This window comes from Coccinella septempunctata, chromosome 8 (assembly GCF_907165205.1).
Source record: "Coccinella septempunctata chromosome 8, icCocSept1.1, whole genome shotgun sequence".
Classification (NCBI taxonomy): Eukaryota; Metazoa; Arthropoda; class Insecta; order Coleoptera; family Coccinellidae; genus Coccinella; species Coccinella septempunctata.
In genome coordinates, this window is record NC_058196.1 from 24,574,250 (window position 1) to 24,593,560 (window position 19,311).

At 36.7% G+C, this 19,311-nt stretch overlaps 2 protein-coding genes across 2 annotated transcripts in view; both read right to left on the bottom strand.

Annotated features, from left to right (window-relative positions):
- Positions 1-1,476: 1,476 nt before the first annotated feature.
- Positions 1,477-3,664, bottom strand: LOC123319373 (serine/threonine-protein kinase PAK 1). Its single transcript, XM_044906291.1, has 2 exons — positions 3,111-3,664; positions 1,477-2,805 (listed from the first exon to the last, which is right to left on the bottom strand). The coding sequence occupies exons 1-2, from the start codon at positions 3,491-3,493 to the stop codon at positions 1,731-1,733; spliced, it is 1,458 nt and encodes a 485-aa protein (XP_044762226.1). The 5' UTR covers positions 3,494-3,664; the 3' UTR covers positions 1,477-1,730.
- Positions 3,665-4,376: 712 nt separating this feature from the next.
- Positions 4,377-19,311, bottom strand: part of LOC123319374 (microtubule-associated protein futsch) — a 107,236-nt gene continuing 92,301 nt past the window's right edge. The window contains exons 7-8 of the mRNA XM_044906292.1: positions 6,310-19,267; positions 4,377-6,224 (exon numbers count right to left, since the gene is read on the bottom strand). Of these exons, the coding sequence (XP_044762227.1) occupies positions 6,055-6,224; positions 6,310-19,267 (13,128 nt within the window). The 3' untranslated portion in view covers positions 4,377-6,054. The remainder of the gene's footprint in view (positions 6,225-6,309; positions 19,268-19,311) is intronic.

Genomic DNA, 19,311 nt, shown 5'->3' on the forward strand with positions numbered 1-19,311 from the left:
TCTTCATGACCCACATGAAGTTGAAACTGCATAAAAAAAAATTATGATTAAAAGGCTTTGATAATTGTTGACTCAATCAACTGCGGAATTGATTTTGGTGGCATTTCTCAGTAAACTACGCGGAACGAATAAAAGAAAGGTTAATCACGTGGTAAAGTCAAAGAACCTGTTTGGTTAAGTACTCGCTTAAATGTGAAAACAGTCTGTTAAAAACGAATATTGTTTATTCAGGGTGTTTTTATAGGGGAGTCTTCTTGTCTACAGAAGGTAGAACTGCTGAAAATAAGGCATTTCACAAAAAATCACCTATACAGAACTTTCAAGATGGCTGAGCTCGAAAAATCCTTTATAACATATATCCTAAATACGAACGTAAATCCGAATTATCTGAAATCAAGGAGAAACAACTCGTGATGACTGTATAGTTATTAATTTTTGACCTCAAAGGACTTTAACTTGGAGGGAGAGGGGTTTTGAACAAAAAGTTTTATGAAAGACCCGCCTTAATTTTTATTTTAGTTGCCCTTTGAAATTTTTCGCATCAATTTAGAAACATTCTTTTGACAACGGGCATAACAAAAAGGAAAGCATGTGTAGTATGAGGTGAAAAGTTTGAGCATAGAGTTTGAGCAGGGAACCATACAATTTGGCGTAAGATCCAATAAGAGCTCGGAAAAATCCCAGTAAAAAAACTCGTGAGTGAAGAAGGGATTGTAAGAAATGAAACTGTTCACAAATAAAGCCTAAATATTTGATATTGAAGGCATCTCGCTCTGCAAAAATTGATCGTTTCCACATAGAAAAAGAAAATCTATGGAGTCTTCTCAAAGTTACCAAAAAATTTTAAGTGAAATTAAAAAAAAATAGTAAAATGTGAGATAATGAATTAAGTTCTATTTATTAGATTGACCTAAAATTCACAACCCAATTCAACAACGATTAAGAAACTGCATGTATAGCCCTAAAACCATTCTGAAATTTATAAATCATCATCATTATTCACCAAAAGACCCATTAATCGTTTCTGCTTCTTTCACCCATTCACAACTAGGGCTTTAAACTGAATTCCATGCAACATACTATTGCAACTTTCGTGGCCTGTTATTATACAATTTGAAATACATATTTTCATGAGAAGATCAAGATCGGGAACTAATTGAAGGATCGGTAACTAGATCTTCCTTGAAAGTAGTAAATAGTGCGCCAATTCCAGGCAGACTACCTTGTCCCTTTTCTCGAAATTAAGAAGGGTTGGAACATAAGGTTTAGTTTTGGAATCGTGTAGTCTGAAACGTAGGAAAGAATTGGAAATGAGTCGGGTGAGGAGTGAAATTCAGTCCAAAAAATCAAAAATGCAGTCTGTCCGCGAATATCAGGCAGTACACCTTTTGAAAGAACTGGTAATCAATGAATAGGTGAAGATCTTATTGTTCCAGTTATAATTCGCAATGGATGTTAGGTGAGGAAAAGAATGTATCTCATAACTGCACCCCTTTATTCACACTTCAAATATCATATAAAATTAAAAAAGTATAATAAAATACTTGGGTAAGGTATATCATAAAATATATATTTATAATTTATAGGTACAAATTTGTCGAATATTGATAAAGGCACAATAAAAAATCTTGCAAAACCAATAATGTATATGTAAATTTTTTTCTCTTAAATATAATTAATCCTAAAAATGCATGGACAGCCTTTCAAATTGCTTGATGAGGGACTTTTTCTCAATAAATATCATTAGTTTTATGCAACTGTTTCCTTGCGGCCTTGATTAAAGGTAATAAGGACTTCAAGTCAGCTCTGTCTTCCAAAAATGGATGCTCCAATAGTTCTTCAGCGGTTGCTCTTTTATCTACTTCCACCTGAAGGCACCAATCAATAAAACTTCTTAAGTTCAGAGATAAGCTATCCCATTTTGTAATTTTTGGTCTACCGTTAACAGTAATTAAATATAGGGCTCTAAGAGCAGGTTCACGTAAATATGGTGGTTCCCCGTCCAACATTTCAACTATCATTATACCTAATGACCAGATATCCACTTTTTTTCCGTATTTTTGTCTGGTAACTACTTCCGGCGCCATCCAGTAAGGCGTTCCAACCATCGTTTCCCTCTGTTCGTTACCGATTACATGAGCGCAGAAACCAAAATCGCTAACTTTAACAGAGCCGTCCATTCCTAACAGAATATTATCAGATTTTATATCCCGATGAATTGTACCCCTGGAATGCAGGTAACTGATTGCTTGTAAAACCTCATAACATACTGCTGCTATCTGAGTTTCTTTCATAACTGTCTCTGTGACTACATCTGTCAAAGGGCCACCGTCACACAGTTCCATCACAACCCATAAATGCTCATCGTACATTACGAAAGCTTCAAGAAAATTAACTAAATTTTTATGTTTGAAATTTTTCATTATTCGAATCTCGCTGACTAGTAACTCTTTTCTGGACTGTTTCTTCATATCGATATCCTTGATCGCAACAGTTTGCTCTGTCCTAAGATCTTTCGCTACAAAAACTATTCCAGATGCTCCAGAGCCCAAATCTTTGTTTGTTTTCAAGTAGTATTGATTTGGGTCACCTGGATTGCATAATTTCCTTAATTCTACCATGTAGTCTTCGTCGGTCATTCCAGTTTTTCTCCTTATAAAACCATCATCACTGGTGTCTGATTTTTTCCTTATTTCTACTGTTTCATTAATACTTAAGTTTTCAATACTTTTTGCCAAATTTTTGATTGTCATTAAATTTTGTTCATCTTGTTTGTTTTTTGGTGTTGAGGGTAATGTTCCTGGCCTAAAAAACATCAAAATGAACTCAAAATTCTAATTCATACTTTACTTTGAATTTGGATATCATACTTTCAATAACAACTACAATAATATTATCTCAAGACTAGATTGAGAAAATTTATCTAGAAGTACTTGAAACAATGATTATTTTGTCACCCTGTATTGCTTGCAGATTTCAAGACAGGGTTGAGCAATTAAGAAATTAGTCATTTCAAAATTAATTAAATACTACCAAATAATTGTACAGGAAATGAGTAAGCTTTGACAATAGACAATTCATGAATTGATTCTCTTCCACCAATAGCTCACCTGGTATTTTCATATTCCGAACATGAAGATAAAATTGATTCCCTACTAGTGTGAGCTTCTTTTGAATTCTCAAACCTACTTATCTCCTCAGATTCTTCATCGATATAGTTTTCAGTAACTAAAGGTTTAAATTGCGGGGTTGCTTCTAGTTTTTTCATGGAATAATTATAGTATCGAAGCACTTGTCTCACAGCAATTGGATTATTTTCTTGTTCCTCTTTGGTGATTTGTTTTCCAATCTGTCGGCACCAGGCCGAAGGTAATCCTTCCAATATGCCATCCTTATTAACACTCACATGAATGTCATGGTTTACATTAGTTGGGGTACCTATTACAGCAACTCCTGGACTTTCCTGGTGACTCTTTTTTTTGAAGAAAAACATTTTTGTACAGTTTGAGTTATTTAAAATTTACTTAACACTAACACGGATTATTTACTACGGAGATTTAGTACGATTTCGTTGGAAAATTCACATTTGAGCAAAAATAAACATTTTGGATGACAACACCCTCTAATTGTCAATTATCTAGTCCGTCTCTTCTGTTTCGACGTTTGACAATTACACAATATGCAATCGTTTAGACCAATGAGAGAGCTTAATCCAATGACAGCACGTCTGTCAACGTTTGGCGCGAATTTGAAATCCATATTTGAATCGAAATCCAGTAATGGAAAATTTTGCCTAGAAGTTCACTGCCTAGTGAACTGGTTTAGGAGCCTTTACGAAGGAAATGTCGTCACAAAAACATTATTACCGTGAAATTCTGCCTCATTTGATTTTACAAGCTCCCAAATCCCAATGATGAGAAAAAGCGTTACAGACGCGCATAAGGAATATTTTTATGCATTCGCGATCTGCCTTCTCTCGTCTCTAAAAAAATATATATATTCATTTATATTATTTATACTTTATACCAAGTGCCTAGAAGCTCTATTCTATTAGTGGCTCGTCTCAGTTTGCATTTTTATGTCTTTATGATATATACCTGGATAGTCGCGTAATTCTATCGAATATAATGAAACAATGAACAATTTGCTTTTAGTAAAACTTTTCCGATTTTCTGAAAAAACAAACAGTGCAGAATTGCAAGTAATGCTGACCTGGGCCTGAAACATCATAATATTCGAACAGGTAGACTCTTCTTTGAAGAGTCTACTCTTCATAATTCTGATTTCTGACTAGGGTAGAATGGAGATCACTGCGGTCATCAAACAACATCAGCATAGGCAAATTTTTTCATAGGAATTTCCAGAAAATTAATAGGTTATTATTATTACATACTCTTTATTCTCATACATGTCCCATACATTAAATGCAATTGAATATATATTACTCCTAACATTTTTAAGCTAAAGGATAGGACTTTGACTAGAAGCTATATGATTTCATAATATACTTAGAAAAATTTAAGTGACTTACATGTTTTTCCAACAAAATATAAAGTTACACTTCTTCGTCAACCGTATCTACAGGAATAGATCAAGCCATCAATGTGTGCGCTTAAAAATAAATATAGTATCATAAATTAAAAATTAATTGATCGGAAAAATAAATACGATTAGTTGATTGTGGGTGATTATAAAACTGTAATGAATTATTCTATTCCGTCTGTAGATACGAAACCTTACAGGCTAATCTTCAATTTATTCTCATCTCCCTTGTTTTCAGTTTTTTTCTCATTTCATTCTTTAAGTACCTGCTTAAATCTTGGGTAATTCATAGGAAGAGAGAGTCAATATGGAGATAAGCCCAAAACCTTTTTCCAATTTGAAAATTTTCTACAAACCAGGTGTCGCACATATTATTGTGAAAAACCTTTCAAGGCAAACTTCTTATAGCACCAACTTACATATATAGTCAACAATATTTAATTTATTGTATTGTGTACCATTCAAAAGCTCGATCACAAAAATTCATTAGTTTTTCTTGAGTTCAACCACACTTAATCATGCAAGAAACAATTTTTACAGTTATGTCCAAACCACTATATGTATAATTTATGTATATTAAAAATGCGCTTCTAGTCCGTTGGTTCAAGCAATTTTTTTGGTAAAATAATCCGATATTTTCCGTGTTTCCTTCATTTTTAATCTATAAGTGGCACTTGTATGTATGGGAATTCGTTTTTTGCACGTTGGTTCAACTCAAAGAAAAAGAGGCTAGTTACAAACAACAGTAATTCTTCCGGAGGCTCAAACATAAACAAACAAGTATTGATAGGCCCTTTAGTTGTTGGTAAAATTCATTGGGTTATTCAGAAATATACGCAGGTAAGATATGAGGAACTAGATAACATAAAATTATATTACACAGTAAAATGTAACATTCAAAGCGAAAGAAATAATTATATAGCACGAGCATTCAACAAAACATAAGGATCAATGAAAACGGTGCTAATTGGATGAAATAAAAATGTTTAAAATTATGCGAGGAAGATTGTCTATTGTTGTTAATGCTATCTATTTAATTATTTCTTGCAATCTAAGCTATTGATCTTTATAGCTTAAAGTTTAAATTTCGAATTGATTCTATTCTAATGTTCAAAATTTAAGAATCGACTCCACAGTCGCAGTTTAACACTGAAGTTCACAACATCAAGTGTTTCGATAAATTCAAAGTATTCTAAATTTGGTTTGCCCTTTCTTGAAAAACCAGTCTATGGCATCCAACGATTAAATTCTCAAAACTACCTAACTTTTAAACTTGGGTCTATGCTAGGCGTGTGAAGACTGCTTTAGATTAGGATAAATATCTTTTACAAGGAGGTACAAACGAGGAAGATATATGGTATACCTTGGCTTTAAATTATGGTATTAAAATGGACGTTTCAGAGATGGATTCAGTGTTTCTTTTTTTGGCCAGTTTCGTACCACGGTTCGTTGCGTTCAATTTTGAAAAGAGCGTTTGTAGAAACCAAGTTTGCTGATTGGGGAAACGGTGCTTTAGAATTCTAAGCGATAGGCTGAACATGACGTTTCATGGTCTTGCAGATTTATGGTACATCGGCTGGCTGACGGTGATAGATCGATCTTGTATTTAGTCAGCAATTCTTCGTTCTCAGCTACCCAGTAGCCCAGCACATCGGTGTCATAAGTTGGGATGATGGTCACTTCTGGAAAAATAATTCAAAAATTTGTAATGAATCGGTTGAGCACTATTTTATATGCATAATTTTCAAAAACGAAAAATATTCTCACCTAAATCTTTATCCTCCCACGTCTGCTTTGCTTCAAGAAGTGCGTTGTAGACCTCTCGACTAGGTTCAATTCCAGAGAAAACGTAATACCTCGCCCTGACTTTTTTGAAGAAATCGACGTAGGCGTAGTTCGAATTTCCATGATGGGGGACATAGGTGAGGTCAACGTACACAGGATTTATCTTCTTCTTATTCTTAGAAGGAGACTCCGACCTTGCCCTGTCATCATTTATTCTATTCTTGGCCATAACGTTTGAAGGTAGCTTCCTTTCTTTCTTCGGCGTGCTTTTTTCGTTTGGAGGAGCAGGACTTGGTAGACCCAGTGGTTTTCCCCAAGCTTCAATCGGATCCTTATCCTCCTTATCACTTGGTAATTCTCCGTAAAAGCTCGACGTCATCGGATCTTGAGCAGGAAATTCTAGACCTCCCGTAGCGGCACTGAACTTCTTGCCATCAAACTTAGCCTTGGTCAGATCGTGCAGATGCGTGAGTGGCACTTCAGATCTTCCTGAAAGGTCATCTCCGTCATCCGCGTCCCTGTCGTCATCTGGTAGAGCACCGTAAAACGACATCATCATAGGATCCATCTGCTCGGACATTTTGTGATGTAGTTGTGAGGTGAAATCATCCTCACTATCGCTGACCTTATCACTACCAAAGGGCGGCTTCTGGGCGTTGATGGTAGATGTGACACTTTGGACATCTTGAGAAGATAGCTCTTTTCTAGGCACATCTGTGATATGTTTTTCGATTTCAGATTCATGTGATGAAACAGTACCGACTTCTGAATCCTCAGCTTTGATATGAGGTTTATCATCTAATCCTTCCTTCGTGACGATTTCTACCTTACTTTTGTCTTCTTTTTGATCTTTTTTGTCAGTCTTTTTATCGTGAGTCGTGCTGGAATCTTCACCTTTTTCATCAACGAAAATTTCAACATCTGATATAGATAATTTCTTTTCTTGACTAACGTCTAAGCCTAAATGGGTTTGTACATCACCTTTGCTAATATCACAAGTCTCTGAAATATCACCAGATTTACCTAATCCTAGAGTTCCCATCACATCACATTTATCCTTAACTACAACCTCACATTTTTCATCACTGCCATCTGAAGAAATACATCCAGACAGTTCTGAAGTGACCCTGTTATCTTTCTGTATACAACTTTGCGTACTGTCTTCTTTATCAACCTTTGTATCTGTTAATATTTTCTCTGCTTCCTTAGTCTTTTTCTCATCCTTGGATTTCTTGCTTCCGAAAAGCCCTCCAAATAGTTTTTTACCGGCATCAAATACATCTTCAACGGCATGTTTGACTTCTGATTCTATTTCTTTCCCTGCACTAACGAGAGCGTCTTTCTCTTTCTCGAGATCCTGCTTAATACTACATATACTTGCTTCTACAGTTTCTTTGGTTTCACTGAATGTTTCCTCCACTTTATCCTTGGTATCTTTGATGTCTTTTGATACACTTTCAGCCTTCTCAATAATGGCAGTCTTGGTCCCTTCCACTTCTGTTTTCACATCAGAAATTTTTTTCTCAATTTCTCCTTTACTTTTTTCTACTAATTCCTCAGATTTTTCAGCAATCGTTGAACCCAAGTCTTTGATCGTACTTTTGGTTTCTTCTTTGACAGAGTGGCCAGTGTCAACCATTGATTTTAAGGACTCTGATATATCGGACGATTTTTTTGCTACTTCTTGTGCTATGGTCTTCTCTGCTCCACCGAGATCTTTCAAAGAACTATCTATTTCTTCTTTCACTATATTAGAAATTTCACTTATCACAGATTGTGCAGTTTTGCTTTCTGCATCGATCAACTCTGACATTTCTTTTTCCATATCTTTCACATCAATATCATGCTTTATTGATTCAAATGACATTTTGGCATCTTCTTCTGCAGTTCCAGAGAGGGTATCCTTTATTTCGTCAGTATAGGAGTTGATCATATTCTCAGCCTTCGTTTCTAACCTACTCAGTAAAGAGTCTTTACCATGTTCTGATTCAGAAGTCTCATCTTTTAGTTTCTTCTCCTCAATAGAAGTTGGCTGGGCTTTCTCTATCAGATGCTCCTTCACAGTATCATGGGAAGCCTTGGATTCTTGAGCAATGTTTTTGGCTGACTCTTTCGAAGGTTCAAGTCCTGAATCATGAATTATACCCGAAATATCATCCTTGAGACTTTTGAAGTCCTCTGTAGGAATATTAGCTACTTTTTCCATCTTCTCGATTTCTTTAACTGTTTCTTCCACATCTTTTGTTGCTGAATCTCCAATTTGTTCTTTGGTATCGCTTATAATATGAGTAAGTTCATCAACAGTTTTCTCGATACTACCCAAAGCAGCATCAGATTTCTCAAGAGTACTCCCAAGCTTTTCGTTGAATTCGTCGAGTTTGTTTTCGCTCTTCTCAGTAACAGATTTTTCCATTTCAGACATCTTTTCTTCAACAGTCTTTTTTGATTCTTCAATTTTATCGACTAGATCTCCTTTTATTTCTTCTACCTTTGCATTGACATCTTCCTTCATTTCTTCCAATTTTTTCTCCTTTTCGTCTTTGAGCGATTTTTCCTTGTCAGATATATGATCAACAACCGCCTTTTTGGTGTCTTGAACAATTTCACCTAAATCTTCAATGGTACTACTTATTTTTTGATCGATATCCTTGACTAATTCTTCTTTCTTTTCTTCTTTGGAAGGGGATGCTTCAGTTTTTTTCTCATACTCTTCACTCGAAATATCTTTAGTATCTTGAAGCTTCCCTAGAGCTTCTTCGATTTCCTTTGTAGCATCACTAATAACTGATGTGATAGATTCCTCCACTTTTTCCAGTGGCTTTTCCAAATCAACAGGACTTTCTTTCTTACCACCACTTATTTGACCTATGGTATCTTCGACTTTGTCTGTAACATTTTTCAAGTCGTCCTTCAAAGAAGGATAGATTTGCTGAGTTATTTCTCCTCCGGATGTTACAACCCATCTTTTAAATTCATCTGTCTCTACATCTTCACTGATTGTTGGTTTGTCTTTCGAGTCACTTTCTTTCTCTTCTTTATGTGCCGTATCTGATCTTTCCTCTTTATGCTTCAGGGATTCAGCTAAATTCGAGAGGGCATCTCCTAGTGTTTCTCTCAAGGGAGCAGCCATCTTATCCAAAGTGTCTTCAGTCTGTTTCACTAAGGAGTCCTTAGCTTTATCTGTTTTATCAATAGTGTCACTCAGAGCAGAGACTGATTCCCTCAAATGATCGGCAACAATATGTTCAGCCATTTCTTTTTTCTCTACCAATGTATCCACCACTTTAGATTCAGCATCTTCTATTTTATGTTTTACTTCGCCAATTTCACTCTCTACTTTTTTTAATCCCTCATCGATGCTAGACTCAACAACTTTTACACTGTCACTTAATGTATGGCTCAAAGCTTCGCTCACTTTGGAAGCTCCAGAAAAGATGCTACCAAAGACATTTCCAATTTTACCGGCAACCGTTTCTTTGACGTCCTCAGCATCCCGAGATACGTCTTGCAGGGCTTCGGTTAGAATTTCTTGTATTTCACTTCGTTTATCTTCTTTCTTCTCGTCTTTGCCCTCATCCTTCCTCTTATCCGTCCTGATTGCTTCTTCTATTTGATCTTCCAGAGATTTTACCTCGTCCTTTAAATCTATATCAGGATAGATTTGTTGTGTGGCATGGTCTTTATCTGATTGGCGTGCTCCCTCCAAAACTCCCTTCGTAGATTTGCATACTTCTTCGATTACAGGTTCTTTTTTGGATAATGCATCTGTCAGTTCCTTGACGGTGGTCTGATCAGATATGGTATCCAGATTCGATGAAGTTTGGGACAATTTTCTGGACATATTTTCAGGAGATGATCTTCCAGAGCTTTCAGAACTTCTGGAGAATATTATAGTTCCAGGAGGACATATTTCTGTTTCTTCACCACCATCTTCGCTCGATGCTGTGACTAACATTCTATGAACTGTGCCAGAATCTTCGGGTTCTTCAGTCTTTGAACTTTCTTCAATCTGTTCTTTTTTATCTTCTATGATGCTGGATTCCAAATCTTTTAAGAACTCCGCTTCTTGATCCTTCCAATCTGCTTCTTGTTGCAATTCGATATGAATGTCCTTCTCTGTCACTGGGGAATCACATGTTGTAATATGAGTTTCTCTGAGCTCTGTCGTATAGAGGGGTATCTGTTTGTGGAACACCTCCAACGGAGCGTCAGATTTAAGGACAGTTGCTACACTAGCCACGATTTTGGCGACATCTTCTTCGCGTTCTGCAGGTGATTTCCTGCCTAACTCTGCTTTGTCGATGTCAGTAGGCAGAACGGGCAATTGAGGAACAATATTGATGATTGGAGATTCCGGTGTTGATTTCAGAAGAACAGGTTCAGCATGTTCTGGCTTATCAGTTAGATCTATCTTGATCTTCTCAGTTTTCATGATTCTGTCATCAGAAATGATAGAAGAAGGCCTGCTTTCTGATGTTTCTTCTTGATTATCTTTTGGTTCTGTAATACCACTTTCTTGATTGATTACTTTAGGTTTCAAATCATCTTCTCTTTGTTCTTTTTGCTCAGCAATCGATAGCGGGGTCTCACTTGAACTTTTTTCTGACTTTTCTTCACCCATTTCTGACTTTTCCTCACGTTTTTCCTCGAGTTTTGTTGCTACTGCTGTAGGTATTTCCCCTAATGAACCTCTCTCTTTGTGACTGTGCAGTTTTTCCTGTTCCAAAAAGTCTTTTATATCACCCAGTGGCATTTCTTTATGTAGTTTCTGTTCTTCGACTTTTTTGGCTATAGATCCTTTTTCCGTTTCAGCAGTTTCATGGTCTTGCTTCTCAATAATTTCAACTTTTTCCGTATCTTCTGGTGTTTTTGTGGCAGATTCATCAATTTGAACGGGTTTCTCTCCACCTTTCTCAATTACATTCTCAACTTCATTTTTCGATTTTAACTCACGATTCAAATTGATGTCTTTGTGTTCTTCTGCCTCTTCAGTTGACATTGAAGCGTATTTATTGTCTTTTTGTTCCATATCATGAACTTTTTCGATATCTTTGTCATGACTCTGCTTTTCAACTGGTGAAATCGGTTTATCCTTTGGAGAATCTGCTTTCTCATCAGCTTTTTCGATTTCTTTTTTCACTTCCAATTCTGGTGTTGCTTTCTCGGATTTTTCGGCTGTGGATTTCTCTGTTTCTACAGAATGCTTACTTGAATCCAAAGCAACCTTTTCTCCTCCTGTGGTTTCCTTTTCACTATCCAATGATTTGTGTTCTTTCTCACTTGAAATTGTTTCTAGGGCGGTTGTTTTCTTATCAGAGATCACATCTCCAACTGATGGTCTCTTTTCTTCCACAAGTGTTTGCGCTTCTACTTGATCGACTGATATTTTGGTCTTATCATGAGTAGATTCTTCCGCCACTTTTTTATTTTCTGGTTCTAAGGGCGATGATGTTCTAGAAATTTCTTTTGGAGATTTTACTTCTGTAGATGAGATATCTTTCTGAAGCTTTTCATCCCCTTCGCTAATTAATTGTGTACATGTTTCTTCTTTAGTTTTGATATCGTCGTCAAGATCAACAGAACAAGTCGAAGCTTTAACTTCTGTTTGTTCCATATCTTTATGTGATGTACTCTCAGGGATCTTCTGCTCATTTAAGTCAAGTTTTTCATCAGTTTCTTTTGTTTTCGGTGTGCTATCTTTGGCAGAATCTTCTTGATCCTCTTCAAATTTACTCTCAGATTTAGTTGCTGATTGTGGTGTTTCTTTTTCGGTAGTGACCGTAGTAGATGTTTCTCCTGATGAAATGCTGTCAGGGGATTTTTCTTTAATTTCAGTACTAGAGGTTGTACTTTCTTTATCCTTTTCAGCTTCTATGGATATTTCTTTCTCTGCATGAACAACGCTAAATTTGCGCGTGAGGAACGATTCAGAGCTTTCTATTTTCTCGATAGAAGCTTTTCGGTCATCTTCCTCCTTGTCTTCTTTTTCCATTTCAGTTTGGGATATTTCGAGTTCTTCTTTGAGACTTACAGTACTAGATTTTCTATCATGTGAATCGGCAGTGCTTTCTATTGGTTTAATTGGTGTAGTTTGTTGAACTGGTGATGATGACACTTTGATATCTGAAGTATCATCCTTTTCAGAATCATCTTCACCTTTCTTTCCTGATTTTTCTTCATCGACAGTCAGTTTTTTCTCTGATGATTTGGCGTCGATACTCTGTTCTTCGGATTTACCAGATATATCTTGAATTTTATCTGGGCTCTTGCTTCTTTCATAGATTTCATCTTCAAGAGGTTTAGATATCGTCTTTTCAGTCGTTTCAATTTTTTCATTTTTGATCGATTTTTCTTCTCCAGTTAGTAACTCTACTTCTTTCTTCTCGATTATTTCAGATTTTTGGGAATCTGATTTTTCCTTCTCATCTGAACTTGGGGATGTTTTCACTTCCACTTTTTCGGATAATATGGTATGAGATTCCAACTTTTCATCTTCTAACTTTTCTTGTTCTTTGGCGTGAACTTGAGCTACATCTTCGGAAGGTTTACTAACAATTGAACTTTCTGGAGATTCATGAGCGCTAGCGCTGAGCACTGCATCTTTTTCTGAAGGAGAAATCTGAACAACTGGAGATTTTTCTTTATCTGTAGGTGATATTGATTTTTGTTCTTCTGATTGGGTTATAGATTCTTTTTTGATTAAATCATCTGAAGAAGGTGATATAGGAGTTTCTGGTACTTTTGTAGTAGCAATTGTTTCTACAGTTGGAAGATTAGTTGTTATATCATCAGATTCTTCTGGAGCAATCTTCTCAACTATTTTCTCAGGAGTTTTCGTTATACTGTCCTTCCTCTCATGCAAATCTTTCTCACTCGAGATCATTTTTGGCTGATCGTTCTCAATATCATCCTGCAATTTTTTATCTTCAGTTTTTTCTTTAGTATCTGTTTCTTCTTTCAATTCCACACTTGGAGCCTGTTGTTCGGAAGTCTTAGTTTCCTGATCGATTATTGGTTGTTCCTCAACTCCTACTGTTTTTGAATCTTCACTCTTCCTTTCTTCTTCAGTCGGAATAATTTCTGGTGCTTTTCCTTGATCTGATGAACTTTCTCGTCTTTCTGGAGATCTCATTACTGTGTCTTTCAGTTCCTTCTCTTGTTCTTCTGCTTTCAATTGTTGTGATTCTTTCTCTTCTGTTTGTGCACCAGGTTTTTCAAGATCTTTTGATGCAACTTCTTTTGAAGCAGTTTCTGAATCTTCTTTCGTTTTCGCAGCAGAGGATACTTCTGTTTTTTCAGCTGAATCTTTACTTTCATCTCTTTCGAGATAAGTTTCCTTCAATTCGTCCCTATGATCAGCCGGAAGTTTTTCCGGTGAAACAATTTTTTCATCTTGTTTTTCTTGAGCTGCTGTAAAGTCATCATCCTTTTTCGTTTCCGTTTTTTGCATGTCCTTCTCCTTATGTTCTTCTTTCTTTGGCTCAATAGAATCTGCGACTTGTTGTTTCAATTCTTGCTCGACCTTACTAGATTTTCTTTCTGATAATTTGGATGGTGAAGGACTTCGTGATTTTTTCAATTCTGAAGAATCTTCATCGATTCCTGCACTTTTTTCTTCTTTTCCAGACTGGGTCGTTTCACAAGATTCAATTTTCTCATCGGACATTCTCTCTGAATCTGCAACTGTTTTAGACTCGGATGACTTTTCTAGTTCTGCTTCTTTTTCATCTTTTAGTTTTTGCTGATGTTCTTCTTTCGCAGATACGCTCATTTTTCGTTCTTCTTTCGTTTCTGAGTGAACTGAAGGGTCGATTTTACTTACAGAATCAGTTTGTGGAGTATCTTGTTTTTCGTGTTGCGAAGACTCAGCGGTTATTCCTAGGTCCGCTTTATTTTCATCTTCTAGCTTTTGCTGATGCTCTTCTGTTCCAATTATGCTCATTTTTCGTTCTTCTTTTGTTTTTTCCAAATGATCTTGAGTCTCGGTTTTGGTTTCTGAAACAGTTTCTGTAGTCTTTCCTTCTTCTTTCCGCAAGGAGTCAGTGGTTATTCCTAGATCTATCTGCTTTTCACCTTCGAGTTTTGCTTGATGTTCTTCTTTCTCAGGTATGCTCATTTTTCGTTCTTCTTTCGCTTTTTCCATGTCCAACTCCAAATGCTCAGGAACATGGGTTTCCGTTGCTGAAACAGTTTTTTCTTCTTCGATAGTCGAAGATTCAGTGGTTTTTTCTAGGTCTACTGCCTTTTCACCTTCCAGTTTTTGCTGATGTTCTTCTTTCTCATGAATACTCATTTTTCGTTCTTCTTTAGCTTCTTCCTTACTCAACTCCGAGTGATCAACAGGCTCAGTTTTCGTTTCTGAAATAGGTTTTGGACTTTTTTCTTGGTCTTTCGGTAAGGACTCAGTGGTTATTTCTATGTCTAATTCCTTTTCACCTTCCAGTTTTTGTTGTTCTTCCTTCTCAGTTTCTTCCACTTCTGCCTTGTCCAACTCCGAATGAACAAGAGTCTCAGATTTTGTCTCTAAACCAGTTTTTTCATCTTCTTTTCGCAAGGAGTCAGCAGATATTCCAAGGTCCAATTCTTTCTCACCTCCTAGTTTTTGCTGATGTTCTTCTTTCTCAGTTATGCTCGCTTTTCGTTCTTCTTTCTCAGTTATGCTCTCTTTTCGTTCTTCTTTCTCAGTTATGCTCTCTTTTCGTTCTTCTTTCTCAGTTATGCTCTCTTTTCGTTCTTCTTTCTCAGTTATGCTCTCTTTTCGTTCTTCTTTCTCAGTTATGCTCTCTTTTCGTTCTTCTTTCACTTCTTTCTTGTCCAAATCCGTTTGTGAAATAGGTTTTGGGCTCTTTTCTTCTTCTTTCGGCAAGGACTCAACGGATATAATGTTTACATCCTTTTTATCTTCCAGTTTTTGCTGTTCTTCTTTCTCAGTTATGCTCTTTTTTCTTTCTTCTTCCACTACTTCCTTGTCCAACCCTGAATGAACAGGAGTCTCAGATTTCGTTTCTGAACCAGTTTTTTCATCTCCTTTCCGCAAGGACTCAGCAGACATTCCAAGTTCCATTTCTTTCTCATCTTCTAGTTTAAGCTGATGTTCTTCTTTCTCGGCTATGCTCATTTTTCGTTCTTCTTTCTCAGTTATGCTCGTTTTTCGTTCTTCTTTCTCAGTTATACTCATTTTTCGTTCTTCCTTCTCAGTTATGCTCATTTTTCGTTCTTCTTTCTCAGCTATGCTCATTTTTCGTTCTTCTTTTGCTTCTTCCTTGTCCAACTCTGTATGAACAGGGATATGGGTTTTCGTTTCTGGAACAGTGTGTAGAGTCTGGTCTTGTTCGTTTTGAGAGGAATCTATCGTTTGTTCTACACTTATTTTCTGATCGTCTTTTTCTTCGGGATGTTCTATTTGCTTCAGAAGTTCTTTTCCTATCAAACTCTCATCTGAAGATTGCTCAACTTTTTCCGTTGGAATTTCATGTGATTTTTCGTCTTGCATTCCAGTAACAGCTTCGTCTATTGAAAGATCACCTAAATTTTTGATTTCTTCTTTCTTAGATTCTACTTTCACGGATTGTTCAGGTTTCGTTTGTATTTTCTCCGCCTTTTCTTCAACATTTGCATTTGATATCAGATCAGAGGTTTTTTCGTCAACCTCATGAGATTCCTCATCTTTTTCTTTCTTCAGTGAAGTCTCGATGGGTTCATCTGCAACTTTTTTCTCCTGCTCTTTGTCTTGTTCCTCTGCTTTCAGTTCTTCTTGTTTCAACTCTGAATACAAGCTCATTTCCTTTTCTGGTATAATTTTGGCTTCTTGGTGAGTCTCACCTGATAATTCAACTTTTTGTACATCATCAACACTTTCTCTTCTGTCACTACTCTCATCTTGCGTTTTGCTTGGACTATCCTTTTCAGGGACACTTTCCTTCTTTTCTGTTACTGCTGATTCAATGGTTTTCTTTTCTACCGGTGTGGTTATTCCGGAAATTTTTCCAGTGGACTCTTTTTCGTCTTCGTGGTGAATTTTTTGTTCATAAGGTTCAGTCTGTTTTGTACATATTTCATCAGCTTCATCGGGTTTTTCTGATTCTTCTTCCACAATATCAGCTTTTTGTAACTTTAATTCTACTTCTGGAATTTGAGGTATGGTTGTCTCCAATTTTTCCTTTTCTTTCGAATCTTTTACTAACACATCAGATTTTTCGTATTTTTCATCGATATCCTTCGATTCTTTTTTCTCTTCTTTAACTTCTTTTATCTTGGAGATACTACTTATCTCTTGATCGATGGTTGGCTGCTCACTTGAATCTTTTTGGACTATTTCCTCAATAGTTTCCTTCTTCTGAACAGCATCTGCTTTGGGAATTGTTTCCTCTTCGATTATGTCCTTTTTGGGTAGTTCTGAAGACTGCGGAATTGCTTGAGGTATATCTTTGGGTTCTTCAGGGATTTTCTTATCAGAGGGTTGTTTTTCCACAGATAATTCTTTCTCCCGAGTATCGTCCTTCAGCTCGATTGAATCATCTTCTTTGGTATCATCTTGTTTCTCCACAACTTCAACCGGTTTAATGGTTGTTTCAACATGCACATCGATTTCTTCTTGTAGTGGACTCTTCTCTAAAGGTTGGCTTTCTTTTACATTCGATTTATCTGCTTCTTCAGTGACTTCAACCTCTGATTCTTTCTTAGCCACCTGAGGAACAACTGAAACTTTTTCTTCTGCAGCATCTATTTTCTCTTCTTCTTTTTGACTTTCTTCTGATTTCTTCGGACTAGTAAGCCCTTCGTCTTTGACAAGGGAATCTCCGTAAATTTCATCCTTAGATTTGACCCTTTCATGCGCAAATTCGGTCAAATGTTCTACATCAACTTCCTCATGAACAGGTAAGTCTGCTACTTCATCTGGTGTTTTTACTATATCCCTAATCCTGGTCTCCTTATCTAAGCGTATGCCTACAACAGATGGTAGTTTGGTTATATTTTCAGCAGTTTTGGTCGTGAAAGTTATGACTGGGATCTCTTCTTTTGTCTCCTTCTCTTTAGTTTCCTCTTTCACATGTTTTTCCTCGATTTGATCTACAATATCTTCTTTGATCTCATTGAGAGGTATTCTTTCATCTTCTGGTAGTGTTGGAGCTGTTGTTGTTGCTCCTGATTCAATGTTAGCGGACACTCTTTCGTCAGGCTGAGATTCTAGTGCCTGTTCTTTCATTTCTTCATCTTTTGAAATGATTCTCTTGTTTTCTTCTGGACTTTGAATAGAGGGTTCTTTTGAAATTTCATTTTCCTGAATTTCTTCCCCTTCTTCTATATCAGTTTCCTGTTCGCCAATGCCACTCTCTTCTTGTTCCGTATCTACTTGTCGGTCTTTATCGAGATCATCTTTCGTTTCAGATTCATCTCTCTTTTTTTCACTTTCTTCACTGTCCCTCGCTAATTTAACAGTTTCTTCTTCTTTAGCATCGGCTTCGCTTTCTTCTGGTTGACTTGGTTCAATTACTTCTTTCTCAACAATGAGGTATTCCTCAGTATCCGTTTTGTCATCGATGGAAATATCTTTGACTTTTCTGAGATCTGACGATGCCTCAGTTATTTTGTCACCTTTTCTGAATACGGCTTCTAGTTCTTTGATGGCTTCTTGTTCTTCTTTGAGTTCAGCTAGTTCTTGGGCTTTGAGCTGCTGCACTTCTTCTGGTGTGAGCTTAGACAAGTCTTTCTTTAAGAGAGTGTCCTGATCAACAGATGGAGTACTGACAGTGCTGGAGTCTGTTGTAACATCTCTGTCGAGTTTACCTTTTCTGGATATCGAGTCAGGTTTATGTGTACCATTGATTGCTCGCTTGACTGGACTTTGTGGTAATTTCATGTCGGTTTTTGGTCGTCTAGAAATTGGTTTTCTCTCAACTTTTTTTGGTTCTTCTTTCTTCTCTGTTTGCTTAGCCTCTTTCACTTCTCTTTTCGGTGCTGTTCGGCTTTTATCTAAAACTCTCCTGTTTGTTGCATCTTTCGTACTCTTGGCTGGAGTAGCACTAGGAGAAACTTTACTTCGCACTCTTTGGTTTGTGGTTTCTTTATCCAATTCAGATTTTTTGGTATCTACAGTCTTTTTAGGTGTAGGCGGTGAGGGTTTCTTCTCAGAAGGTTTCTGTCTCATTCTGACACCATTGGTATCAGGTTTAGACTTCTGAATTTTTTCTTTTTCTTGCTTATTACTTTCTGTCAGTTTATTTTCTTCTCGTTTTGGTTTTGGCGGTTTAGATTCACTCTTGTCGCTTTCAATAGATCCGGATTTTTTAACAGTCTTCTCAGCGTGACCATTTTGAAGACCATTTTTGATGTTGTCCTCTATTAGTTTATTCTCTGGCGTTTGTCTTGGTTTGTTTCTCTTCATTTCGGATTTAGGCTTTTCTGGAGGAACTATCCTATCCAGAATATTCTCTTTGGACTTCAGTTTAGGAGGAGGAGCTAAGGTTCTTTCTGTACAAACAGTGTGTTTGATACACTCTAAGTTTTTGAGTCTATCTAACCCTTCGAAGATTTTGTTTTGTGGTGCACTCCCAGGAAATAGTATCCTGGTGATGGTATCGTTGGGATTTGCCGGTCTCCAAACAAGGAGGGCACAAATAGATACGATATTTTGCAAAGGTAACATACATTCCCTACTGAATTTATGGTTGGCGAAAAGTTTGTGGTCGTTACTATTCCATCTGAGTAAAAATTCCTTGACTTCTCTAGAATCTTTGGCAGGATTGATTACGTACATATCTAAAGTTCCATGGCCTACTTTATGGTACAGATTTATAGGCTCGGAATCGCGGTAACACAGCTGAGGATTCAGTTCTAGGCTACGGAGGTTTGAGATCAATTCTTGTCCCTCTTCTAAGAGGTTCACCACCAGAGGGTCCTTGTCCTTGTCACCGTCAGGGCTTAGGTTCGCTTTTCGGTTCTGGAAATTCAATAAGGATTAATAACGAACATTACTGAGAGACT

Coding starts and splice junctions, on each gene's coding strand:
- LOC123319373 (XM_044906291.1), bottom strand. CDS start 3,493: ATGTTTTTCTTCAAAAAAAAGAGTCACCAGGAAAGTCCAGGAGTTGCT. Junction 2,806..3,110: donor TCGGAATATGAAAATACCAG/GTGAGCTATTGG, acceptor GATGTTTTTTAG/GCCAGGAACATTACCCTCAA.